This window comes from Mirounga angustirostris, unplaced genomic scaffold (assembly GCF_029215605.1).
Source record: "Mirounga angustirostris isolate CCGP_5_RB_7025 unplaced genomic scaffold, mMirAng1.0.hap1 SCAF_6, whole genome shotgun sequence".
NCBI lineage: Eukaryota > Metazoa > Chordata > Mammalia > Carnivora > Phocidae > Mirounga > Mirounga angustirostris.
Window position 1 is genome coordinate 135,334,487 of NW_026991714.1, and position 12,453 is coordinate 135,346,939.

At 38.1% G+C, this 12,453-nt stretch overlaps 1 protein-coding gene across 2 annotated transcripts; it reads right to left on the bottom strand.

Annotated features, from left to right (window-relative positions):
* SMNDC1 (survival motor neuron domain containing 1) lies at positions 1-12,359 on the bottom strand. 2 transcript variants are annotated; one of them, XM_064595264.1, is made up of 7 exons: positions 12,159-12,359; positions 10,805-10,924; positions 7,935-8,122; positions 5,593-5,735; positions 4,400-4,561; positions 1,780-1,933; positions 1-1,293 (listed from the first exon to the last, which is right to left on the bottom strand). In XM_064595264.1, exons 3-7 carry the CDS (start codon positions 7,935-7,937, stop codon positions 1,156-1,158), a joined length of 600 nt encoding a protein of 199 aa, XP_064451334.1. In that variant the 5' UTR covers positions 7,938-8,122; positions 10,805-10,924; positions 12,159-12,359; the 3' UTR covers positions 1-1,155. The 2 variants fall into 2 exon arrangements, with proteins under 2 accessions (XP_064451334.1, XP_045734747.1); XM_045878791.2 differs by lacking the exon at positions 7,935-8,122.
* Positions 12,360-12,453: the final 94 nt, after the last annotated feature.

The following is a 12,453-nucleotide window of genomic DNA, read 5'->3' on the forward strand; positions in this document are numbered from 1 at the left end:
GATTTTAAAAACACTTTATTTAATAAAAGTTAAACATACAAAAACTGAAATTAACACATACCCTAAAAATCACCATCTTCCATTAATAGGAAGACACTTTACTATGCATATATTTGGCTTAAACTCAACTCAGGATAACTGTGATGTTCACTTATACCAACAAATGCTGACAACTTGATCTAGTTAACAAAAATTACAAACTCAGCTACATGAACATAATATACAGGGAAATTATGGTCAGATTAATGCACAAGAAATACAATAAATTTTTAATGATGAAACATTCAGTACTCTTGTTCATTAATTTAGCCTTGGGGATTTTTTTTGTTTTTTTACAAAAATAGTATCTACACTGTATACAGGGCTATACATCAGCTTTTTGTTTTCTTATATAAACATTACACATCCAAAAATGGTACCACTACCATAAGGGAAAAATCAACACAGGAAAAGAGCAAATGTTAAAAAAAAAAAAAAAAAAAAAGAACAACACAACAACAGAAAAAAACCCTTAGAAAAAGAAGCTGGTCCTAAACATGGTTCTTATACACAATTAAAACTCAATGAAAAAATTTTAAGAGCTGGATCAATTTTAGAGATAGCCTAAAAGGCTTAAGAACAAATTATTGAAGGAAAACCCTCAAAACAAAGTTTGTCATTTTACATTAATCAAATTAACCTATTTTTAGGCTTAATTAGCAACAGCTATGGGTTTAAGTTGAAGAAAAAAAAAAAGATCTCTTTAGCAGGTTGGTATTTTGCCTTGATGTTCCAGTGAATTGCTACAATATGTGGCAAGTTCAAAGCATCTGAAAATTCCAAGTTAGGACTTTACAAAAAGTACACACCATCCATTAAGTAAGGGCCTGATATTAGGAAGATCAACAATTCATCTAGTGCTGTATTTATGCAGCATCTATCTAGAAAAGTTGCTTTATTCAACAAACTGAGGAAATCTGTGGTAGTAGTAACAAAAAGTTAAATGAATAGCAGTTATCAAATGCAATTTCTTCAAGTTTCATTCTATTGAAGTCAAACAAGGACGACAATGGTATCTTCCTTACTCATCTAACAAATAATTTACCTTTAGAAAAATATAAGGATAAAAAGGTAAATGTAAAGCCCTGCAGAGATGAAATACAACAGTTTTTCTGATTATTGAGGCATCAAATGCCTGACATTGTATTTAGAGGTATCTTGATACTGTGTCATAGGTTTATCAGCAATTCCACAAGTTCCTACTCCAACTTTTCCGGTTACACTCTCAGGTGAAGCAAAAATACTCCTTTTTACCTAGTGGAAATGAAAGAGAAACCATTCTGATTAGTTTTATGGGGAAAACATTTCCAAAATACACATAAGTGCAGTATACATCAAGGGAACTGGAGCTCTCTTTTAAATAAAATCTACCAGTGGATGCCCAGCATATAAAACATGTTAACAAAGCAGGTAGGGTTCATCACACTCCCTCTAAGTGGTATGTAAGGTACCAAATGGTTTTTCAAATTTTAGTTTACAGAAGGGTAAACAATCTAGATCTTTTGTAATTTATGATATAAACTCTCTCATTCATAGTGTTTCTATTGCAGAGAGACAGTGGCTAATGGAGATATTTTACAATAAGCCAAACGGAAGATTAAAGAGGATTCTGAATTCAAGATCCAGTTATGTATTTTTTTAAACCTATGTACCTATGTACCTCCCTTTTGCATTTTAAGGTTATTTTAATGACAATTACACTTTTCAAATTTACGAAGTACACTGAAAGGATTTACTAACCTGGCCTTTTTTGTTTTTAGAATAGGCTCTGTTGTTGAACTGTTGCCATTTAACCTTCTGGTCCTCTCTTTCCTGCTCAAGTTCTTTTATTCTCTGGGCTTTTTTCAAAGCTTTCTTCTTTTTATATTCACGCTGTTGGGCAATCATTTCTTTTCTGTGTGGATATAACAGCTAAATGTCAACTCTTAAGATTTAATAGATGATTTCCTTAGAGATATTTAGCAGTACAAAAAAAACAAAAAAACACAAAAATATCTGTAATAAACTTACACATTACATGAATAGAAGCACTAACACCAACAATGCCAATCACCCAGTACTAAGAAATGTTATTTGAAATACACAGCATCCCTGGAAGCTTTCAAACCGTATCTGTAATCTGTTACCTATTCAAATCAAATACATTTTTTTTAAGATTTTATTTTACAGAGAGCAAGCGAGTGTGTGCAAGTGGAAGGGGGGAGCACAGGGAGAAGCAAACTCTGTGCTAAGTGCACAGAGTCTGATGTGGGGCTTGATCCCAGGACCCTAGGATCATGACCTGAGCCGAAATCAAGACTCAGTTGCTCAACTGACTGAGCCACCCAGGCACTCCTCAAATCAAGTATTTAAACTATGACTTTTTGATGTTTACATTGCTTTTGCCAGGTGCATTTTAGAAATGAGTTTTAACATTAATAGCTATCTAAACCTTTATCCATTTCTTTCTTTTTTTTAAGATTTTATTTATTTATTTGAGACAGAATGAGAGACAGAGAGCATGAGAGGGAGGAAGGTCAGAGGGAGAAGCAGACTCCCTGTCGAGCAGGGAGCCCGATGCGGGACTCGATCCCGGGACTCCAGGATCATGACCTGAGCCGAAGGCAGTCGCTTAACCAACTGAGCCACCCAGGCGCCCCCCTTTATCCATTTCTAAACGGACAGTTAGCAAGGTTAATGTGCTGCATTTAGAAAAGAGATGCAATGCAGACAAAACTATTTCACCTAGACAGGAAGAGCACAGCAGCATACAAGGAGATCACAGCTTAAAATTCTTAAAAACAAAAGTTGGAGTCTTTCAAAAAACACTCCACTATATAGGATCAGAGCCTAAAGCTTTCTCAATAATTTCTGCTCAGTTAACATACTGACTTTCTCACCAAAAGGATGAAGAAAGAGGTCTTTAAAAAAGAGGCAATACAATCTAGATGCCTCTGTATCACATAATCACCACTATGAAGTTAAGTGTAGCTTTTTTACACTGATGTCAAAGACTAAAAAAAAAAAAAAGAGAGATGTTACATTGTTCTACAATCTGATTTTCTCATTGGGATACTCACGTGATGTAATTTTTCCAAATTCAAATATATTTATGTAGCAACTTAAGTTTTAAAAACTCGTGACAAATCCGAAAAAGAGAAAATTGTGGCAAATATGTGTAAGTTAAACCAAAATATTGTTAATTCTACCTCTTAAATACCATTCAAACCATACACTTCTCCTACCGCTGCTCCCTGGGTTCAGGCCACATTATCTCACACCTGGATCACATCAGTAGCTGCCTTCCCTCTGCTGTTAGTGATTATTTGGAAGTTCAACTGTGATCACATATCTCCTCTATGTGAAATCCACCAGTGGTGGTCAAGCTCTGTGATCTGGCCTTGACCTCTCTAACCTCCTCTCTTATCAAACCACCCACCTTTAAAAGTCCCAAATTTTTACCACAGGAATTTGTTTCTGTTACCTCTATGTTCCAACCTTGTTTTCTTTTTTAGAAGTTTTTAAAAACATTTACTGAACTCTTACTACATGTCAAGAACTGTGCTACACGCTTATAAATGCTAACATTTAATCCTTACAACCCTACAATGTAGATACGATCAACCGTGTTTTACAAATAAGGAAAGAAGTTAAGCAGTTTGCCCAAGGTCATACCTTGAAGTTCACTCGTTATCTGGCTAATTCCTTTTCAAATCTCAGTTAAAAAAAATTTTTTTTAAAGATTTATTTGAGAGAGAGAGAGGGAGAGTGCACGCACACACAAACAGGGGAAACAGCAGAGGGAGAAGGAGAAGCAGGCTTCCCACTGAGCAGGGAGCCCGATTCGGGGCTCGATCCCAGGACCCTGAGGATCATGACCTGAGCGGAAGGCAGTCGCTTAACTGACTGAGCCACCCAGGCGCCCCCACATCTCAGTTCAGATGTCATTTTCTCAAAGACATTTGCCCTGATGACTAAAGCGAAGTTTAGGTATCTTTTCTTTGTTCCTTAAAGTAGCCATTATGTTCCCTTCAAAATTTCTATACTTAACTATTAAAGTTCTCCTTTAATTTTGTGTTTTGTTCTCTAGACTATAAACTCAATCAGGACAAGGCCCAAGCTGGTTGTCTTCACTGTGGTGGAAACCCAACACCTGGCTTAGTGAGAGGTACATAGTATCCTAATAAATATACTCAATACCTAAGTGGGCCTAGGCATACACATACAGACAAGGTTGACCCTATATTGCTAATCTTCAAAATAATGGTAGAGAGTATTATAACCTTTTTACCTTAATCTAGCCTGCATGGATGCTGTGGACTACCTCAACTACCGAAATGGGGAAGATTACACTTAAACTACTAAAGTCAAAATCACTTACTTTGACATGGGTTTGTTGCCACTGTCCTCCTTTGCCTTCCTTCCTTCTTCTACAGGCTTGAGGTTCAACAGTGGGGTCACTTCAGCATTGCCGTAGCCAGCAAAGGTGATTGCAGCAGTGCCATTTTCTTCATCTATCTCCTCGATCTCCGCTTCGTAACACCTGTAAAGATATCATGACTGTAAGCAGGTGAGTAAAGGTTTAGTACTCCGCCTATAAGACTTACACTGCAGTGCTTCAACTATTACATGGGTCTCAAATGGAACTTCTGTCATCAGTTGGCTCTTTAGTAAAGGTAATACAAAAGAGCGGTTGGAGTTAGCCATCTACTATCAAAAAAGGGGTCCTAATCAAAATATTGTCAGGAAAGTCTCTTATATGTCTATTACATGTGCTTTAGTCAGTATCTGAGAAAAGGTTTTTTTGGGTTTCTTAAAATATTTTATTTATTTGACAGAGACACACACAGTGAGAGAGGGAACACAAGCAGGGGGAATGAGAGAGGGAGAAGCAGGCTTCCTGCCGAGCGGGGAGCCCGATGCAGGGCTCGATCCCAGGATCCTGGGATCATGACCTGAGGCGAAGGCAGACGCTTAACGACTGAGCCACCCAGGTGCCCCAAAAAGGTATTTTTTATAGGAATAATTTCAGTGTATGTGTTTTACCCTAGTCTAAAATAGCCAACCAATTCACTCAATTTTCAATTTGAGGAAAAAATTTAAGATTATTTAAGCTATCCATTCATTTTCCTCAGCTTTGATTTTTCTCTCTTCTAGGATCCAAGCCCTTCAACTGCCCCAAAATGTAATCTAAAGCTAAAAACTGGGGCATCTGGGTGGCTCAGTCGGTTAAGTGTCTGCCTTCGGCTCAGGTCATGATCCCAGGGTCCTGGGATCGAGCCCCACATCGGGCTCCCTGCTCGGCAGGAAGCCTGCTTCTCCCTCTCCCACTCCCCCTGCTTGTGTTCCCTCTCTCACTGTGTCTCTCTCTGTCAAATAAATAAATAAAATCTTAAAAAAAAAAAAGCTAAAAACCGAACTGCATTAGTGGTAACCTCCCAATAATTAAATTGGCTCTACAAATCATATTGGCTACATAGAAAGATTAAAATAGGGTAGTTCAAACTGAATAAAAACTTCTTACCATTGTATTTTATTATTTCATGTTATAGTTAGAGTTTTTTCTACACTTACTGTCCATCTTCACTCCAGATTGCCATACACTTGTCTCCTACTTTCCATGAATGAGTGGGCTGAGTAGAAGCAAAACTGTCTGAACTTGCAAGAGTTTCTGAAGGCTGAGTTGACAGAAGGTCTTTGGTTAGTTCTATAACTTCCTAAAAAGAAAAAACAAAAACCATAACATTACTTTTGTAATTCGTTTATCACCTACTTTCAACAGGTTTTCAGGTTTTGATGATGATAGCTCTCACACCATATACCATTTATTAATAAGTACACTACACATACTTATTTGTAGTTCATAACAATACTATGATGTAGGTACTGTGATTATCCTCACAAAGAAACTAAGATACAGTATTTTATACAGTGGTGGAACTGGGATTTAAACCCGGACAGTTGCCTTTCAATTTATTAACCTCAAATACTAACAAAAAAGGGTAGACTTGAGCTTATACCATGCATGATTTCTTTTTTCAACTAAGCTCTACACCCAATGTGGGGCCTGAACTCCCGGCTCTGAAATCAGGAGTCACCTGCTCTACTGACTGAGCCAGCAAGGTGCCCTTACCATGCATTATTTCTAAGTGCCTATTTTAGCTACAAAGATCTAATATGAGAAATAGTCAATTATGAAGGACTAAACTAGGTTCAAGATCACTTTTATCTCACATCTTGTCACATATATTTCATGCACCTGGACTGTTTTACAGGGCATTACTTGGCAGAAGTATGAACTCTCTAGCCAACATGTTCTTCTCCACCCCTGTCAAAAAAAACAAACCAAAACAAAACCCAAACCTCTTGAGAAGCAGCCTTATTAGTAATAAAAATGTTCCTGTTCATACATACTTCTACTAAAATACTATAGGCCCATATAAAAAGCCAGTAGTCTTCCTATTCATTTATTATAAAACTTACCCCATCCAGGTAAGCAAATTACCAAGTTAGATTTAAAATATTCTAAAAAGCAGGGACGCCTGGGTGGCTCAGTAGGTTAAACATCTGCCTTCGGCTCGGGTCAGGATTCCAGGGTCCTGGGATCGAGTCCCACATCGGGCTCCCTGCTCCGCGGGGAGCCTGCTTCTCCCTCTCCCTCTGCCTGCCGCTCCCCACTGCTTGTGTTCTCTATCTCTTTGTGTGACAAATAAATAAATAAAATCTTAAAAAATAATAATAATAAATAAAATATTCTAAAAAGCACAGTAGCACAGCTTCATTTAAAAGGAAAAAATAAAATAAATATAACACACAGGCAGGCAATTATCTTCCTGTGTGGCAAGTATTTTTTCTCTATCATGTTGATACTTACTGGCTTCATTCAAGGGTATTTGGTAGGGATGGTTAAAAAACTTAATAGTACGAACGAACTGATAGATTGTGCTACCGATCTGCTATATTTTTACTCTGATGAAGACCTATGTAATGCACACCTTATCTGATTTATTTTAAAAACTTGCATACCTGCCCCCACTGTTGCATATAAAATACCTTAAAACATCACACTGTGTTTTGGGAGAAAACTTAGCAAAGTTAAACTTTATACTGAGTTTCTTATGGCTCCTGTTGAAGTTTTAAAATAGTTTTGGTTCAGTAGCCAAGAAATTATATATTACCTTTCCCCTAAAGATTCTAGATCTTCACGGCTATTTCTGAAAAACTAATATTTGAGCCTTCAAAAAAAAAAAAAGAAATATTAAGCCATTGGGAGAAAGGCCAGTTTTGTGAATTAAAAAACTAGACTAACTCAGACTTGAGTTAAAAATTCAGTAGAGTAGTATCTTTAATGAGATTTTATTAGGTGCCAAAGAGCCATTTAAATACCTTTTAATTAGACAATCCTTTGCAAATAAAGCAAAGAACTTCCACATAAATAGATCATGTACTATTACAAAGAAGGAGAGAATTATCCAGTCTTGTTTTTAATCAACCACTATTAGGGCCAAGAATATAATCCAGTAAGCCTGACTCAAGAGCCAATATAATCCCTATCATTAAATAATTTCATTTAACTAAAGCACAAACATGATTTCTCTATTTGTAGGTCTCAGATTTAGAACTCTACCTCTCTTAGCATAGAGCATCTTACCATTTTATTTTCATAAAGAAATACATTTTTAACAAAGGGTCCTGAAAAGCTGTGCATGTTACAATTTTCAGAGCCCAGCACTGAAGTGACACTTTAAAAAAAATCATAAGCATTTATCCCTAGTTGTCCGTTCATTTTGCCATGTTTCACATACCCCTCCCAACAAACTATGAAGACCCTTCTCAATGTTTTCTTTACATGTGCATACGGACCAAAGTATTAGAGAAACTATTTTATGTATGAGGGGGTTCTTAAAGGTACATACCATTAATTACTTTTCCTCCCCCAAGTCTGAGTTCTGAAACTGCTCCTTCATCGACAGATGGGCAGCAGTTACAGTAATCGGCAATTCCAGGAAGCATCAGATGTTGTGATCTACATATCAGCAGGTCAAAGGGTGCACTCAAGCACTCTGCTTACTGAAGGAAGGCGTTTCGGGGATGCAGAGAGCCACTGTAATATATGAGACAAGTGACTTGACCCCTGCCTCCTTTAGAACCAGTTTATTCAGCAAAACAGCCTAATAAATTGACTATTTTTGTGATTATCACAGACTGCCTGGGGAGCTAGTTGGGTAGCTAGCCTAGATCTTACTATACCCACTTTTTTAAGTGAAAAGAGGCAATTAGGACTTCAGTAGATTAATATGCTGCCTGCTGAGTAACTTTATGTGAAAGACAGTACATAAAAAAGATAAACATGGAAGCCTTACTGGCAAAATGAAGTCACTGAAAAAAAATGCAGAAAAGCATTTTGTCATAAATGAAAGGGCAAACAAATTCATAACCAGGGTAAATACATTCCACTAAAGGAACACAAAACAAAGGAGGCCACAAACTCAGTCATTAGTCTGAACAAATTTTCAGCAAATATAAAAGGCAGAATTAAATATCAAAGGCATGAGGTATATATCCCAGAAACAGAGAAGAGATAAAAAGGAAAAATATTTTTTAAAAATCCATGATAAAACAAGATATAACTGTAATCAATGGAGACAACAATTACTAGGTGGAAGCAGACACCCAAACACTTTTCAAAACTTTATCTAATCTTCAATGATGTCTTCTATCTTTGAGTAATTTTCAGTTCAAAATAGACCTGTATCTAGCAAACCGAAATGAAAAATGTGTTTTCATGACAAAGAGGAAAAGAAACCGTGATCAAGATTGGTCAGGAAAGACATTCTGCATTACTACTATCTGAAGTTTTAGAACTTAAGCTTCTAAATCTGTGCTATCCAATATAGTAGTCACAAGTGGCTACTTAAAAAAAATTAAAAATTCAGTTCTTAGCTACCCTAGCCATATTTCAAATATTCAGTAGTCCCTAGTAGCTACAGTACGACACAGGAAATATAAAACACTTTCATCATGACACAAAGTTCTACTGGACAATGCTGTTCTAAATGGTTATAGAAAAGAGGATACTTACAGATAAATGACCCCCAGGTCATTATTAACTGAACACTAAGTAAGCCATTTATGTGCTTATTAAAATACCTACCACAACAGTCTCTCTCCCTACAATACTTCCACTATAGATCATGTCATAGTAAGGCAATTCTGCCTAGACCCTTGACAGTTTATTCTAGAAATATTAAAAAAAAAAAACACCTCACAATAATGTTGAGTTTCAACCTTCACTCCCAACTTCCCCTCTACCAGTTCCACACATAAGCTTCTTCCAACTGCCCAGGAAGCAATATACATAATACCAACAATGTTTTATTTTCTTCAAAGAAAAAAAAGGACCGCTTTTAAGCTGGTAAAAGAAGATGCATGCCAGAATCTCTCTTTGAGGTAAACAGAAAGTTGGCCTGGGGGTGGGAGAAATTGCTCCCCAAACAAATTTTTAGTATTGACTAGCACTCTCAAATTCACGGGCCTGACTTTTACATACTGAAGAGGGGTCCCATATTCTGTGTTTTTAAAAATTACATACTATTGCAACTTCAGGCAAGTTTATCCTAATTCCACAATTTGAACCTGAAAATATTCAACTAATTTTAATTATGCCCAGATAAACTCTTTCAAAGTCCTTGTATCTGGACCCCATTTCAAATAAGTTTCATTTATTTACAGTTCTAATATCCCTAAAATATTAATTTTAATGGGCAAGAGGATGATAAAGGGAGGAAAAGGATTTAGACAGGATAAAGATGATTCTAGTTTTATACTAAATCGGTAAAGAAAGACCATCAAATCAAAACACCTTTTAAAACTTTCAAAAAAACCAGGCTCAAAATTTACTAAAATGAAGTGATATATATGTGTATATATATATACAGTATTTTTATTAATCAACCTCATGTTCTGAGAAACAACAGATATTTACTATAATGGTTTTATGCTTGTCTTGAAACCCCAGTGCAGGTTTTAAAAAGGCAAGTTTCATACCTACTGAACTTTCCCATGACAAAACAAATTAAGATCTCCTTTCCACATCCACTCAATTTAACTTCAACAAGTGTCAAGAACTACAATGTAAAATCTAGCCTTAAATTCAAACATTATGTAACACTTATGCAGAGAACAAGTATCCCTTTACATATCTTTATAATGTGTTTTTCAATACCAGGTGTTTACCTGCTAGCTTTGAAACACACACACACTCATTTTCAAAGAATCTTGTGACATTAAAAAGAATCTTATCAGGTTGTATTTTTCTCATTGTTTTCATCACTTATAAAATGCTTCCACATTTGTTTTTTTTTTTTAAATACCAGCATAGTTAACTTTTTAAATTCCATGTATTTTTCTCCTTTTGGTTACCTCTCAAACTAAATTTCCTTTGCCAGATCTTTAAAAATAAAAGCATTTTGCACTGTAAAGTTGTATGTACCTATTCTCTAGGTTTGACAGAGACTTCTAAATTCAACTCTTATTTTTAAAAATTATATGGAGACAAGATTTACATAAGAACAATGCTTTACTCATTTTGATGTATACAACTGAGGAAGCAACCCTACCTCTGTGAGCCATGTACATGTGCATATACACATGTTCACACAAGGGAGGATAGTGGAAGAAACACTCCCCTCCAAATGGTGCTTTGGATCCTAAGCAATAAATCATTTGAAAACCAAAGAAATACTTTTTCTAAGCAATGTAACTATTAGTGTCCTCTTATACTTACTTGTAAATCTTTCTTTAATTTTAGCAAATCTTCATTTTCTCCATTTCCAGACAATGCAGCTTCAACTTGCTGGAGTTGAGCTTTGTAGCTTGCCAGCTGCTTTGCTAGATCCTCTGACATCTGGGGAAAATAAAAAAGGTAAGACCATGAAAACTGAACCAAAAACACCATAAAAAATAATTTCCCTGTCTGCCTGACTTAATCCTTACCAGTTTTGCTCCCAACTCCTTAATATAATTCATTGCTGCAGCTTAATTTAATACCATTACCTTTACTCTTAGTTCTGAGAAAAGCTGTGCGTCAAATACAAGCTTCAAGGGAATGGATTCCGCAGATTATAAACTTGTTTTGTTTCTGTGTGGAATTTATCGGACAAGAGCTAAGACAAAAGGAAAAAGGATAATTTCTAATTTTCTTTAAACTCCTGTAACAGGGAAGAGACTGTATTTGGCTCAATTAACAGGGTTGTTACATCTTCGCCAGCAGGGGGTGGGGGGGGCACTAATCTGTTGGAAGAGTCGAGAATTAAGGAAAAAACTACTTTTAAGCACTAAAGAATACTTCCAAAACAAAATATAAATGGCTTTTGGATTAACTACATAAATAATACTCTCTACGTGAGCTATTAATCAGTAAGCGTGTTCAGAACCTCTTCTCCAGAGCAAAAATGTTTCACCCGGCCGCTTAAATATCGCCGATGCAGCGTCTTCATTAAAGAAAACGGCACAAACCCTATCCCATTTAGGCATTGTAAGGAGCGTGCCTTTCTCCCGATCTGGCTCATTCTCCTCCGGAAAATAAGATACAAGAATCCTTTCTCGACTTATAAAGCAAACACGCGGGGTTTCCGGGGACCCTTCTCTGTCTTACAATTCCCGTCCAACCACCGCCTGGAACTGGAAAGGGCTCCAAAGCTAGAGCAAGCCAGGCACCCAACACCTCAAAGCCCGCCACAACTGGTCGATTATTTCAGACCTCGAAATTCAAACACAAGCTCCAGGGAAACGGAAAACACAAACGGCGAGGACCCCAGCAGTGCCGGAGCCTCACACCCCCAAACGCGCTCCGCAGGGGACTCTCGCTGAGGGCCTCCTCAAGAGGCCTCGCCATCCCGACCCCACCCGACCGGTTTCCTGGGTTAGCCCCGGTCGTCGCCACCGCACGGAGGTCCCAGCCCCGTCCGGGGCCGCTCAGGGCCCAGCTCTGGGTGGCAGAGGAGGCCGGGCCCCTAAGACTCTTGCCGGCGCCCAGGCCTCTCCAACGCGGCCCGCTCCTCGGCCTCAGGCCTCCGCTTCCACCAGGGAGAGGCCGAGGCCCGGCGAGGCCCTGCTCTCTCCCTCGCCGGCTTCGTTACCTTGTGTGGGGCTGGGGGCAGGGCGGCAGGAAGGGGTCGGGGCAAACGAGCCCAGTGGTGGCGGCGGCGACAGTGGCAGCAGCAGCAGCAGAAATCTCCGCGGCAACAACAAGGCGACTCCGTCCGAAACGCGAGAACTTAGTCGGCAATGTGGGGGAGGGGAAGAAAGCCGGGCAGTGGAAGGAGGAAAAGACAGAAGCCGTTCAAGTCTCGCGAGAGATTAAAAGCCTCGCGAGACGCCGCCCTACCCACGTGATTCCCAGCTTTCTCTGGGCCGCCCAGCCTTGCGTTAGGG

What these genes read in the sequence shown, in the direction of transcription:
- SMNDC1 (XM_045878791.2), bottom strand. Translation starts at nt 10,924, where the DNA reads ATGTCAGAGGATCTAGCAAAGCAGCTGGCAAGCTACAAAGCTCAACTC. An exon ending in AATTAAAGAAAGATTTACAA is followed by an intron (nt 5,736 to 10,804) that starts GTAAGTATAAGA and finishes TTTTCTTTTTAG; the next exon opens with GAAGTTATAGAACTAACCAA. An exon ending in GGCAACAAACCCATGTCAAA is followed by an intron (nt 1,934 to 4,399) that starts GTAAGTGATTTT and finishes ATATCCACACAG; the next exon opens with AAAAGAAATGATTGCCCAAC.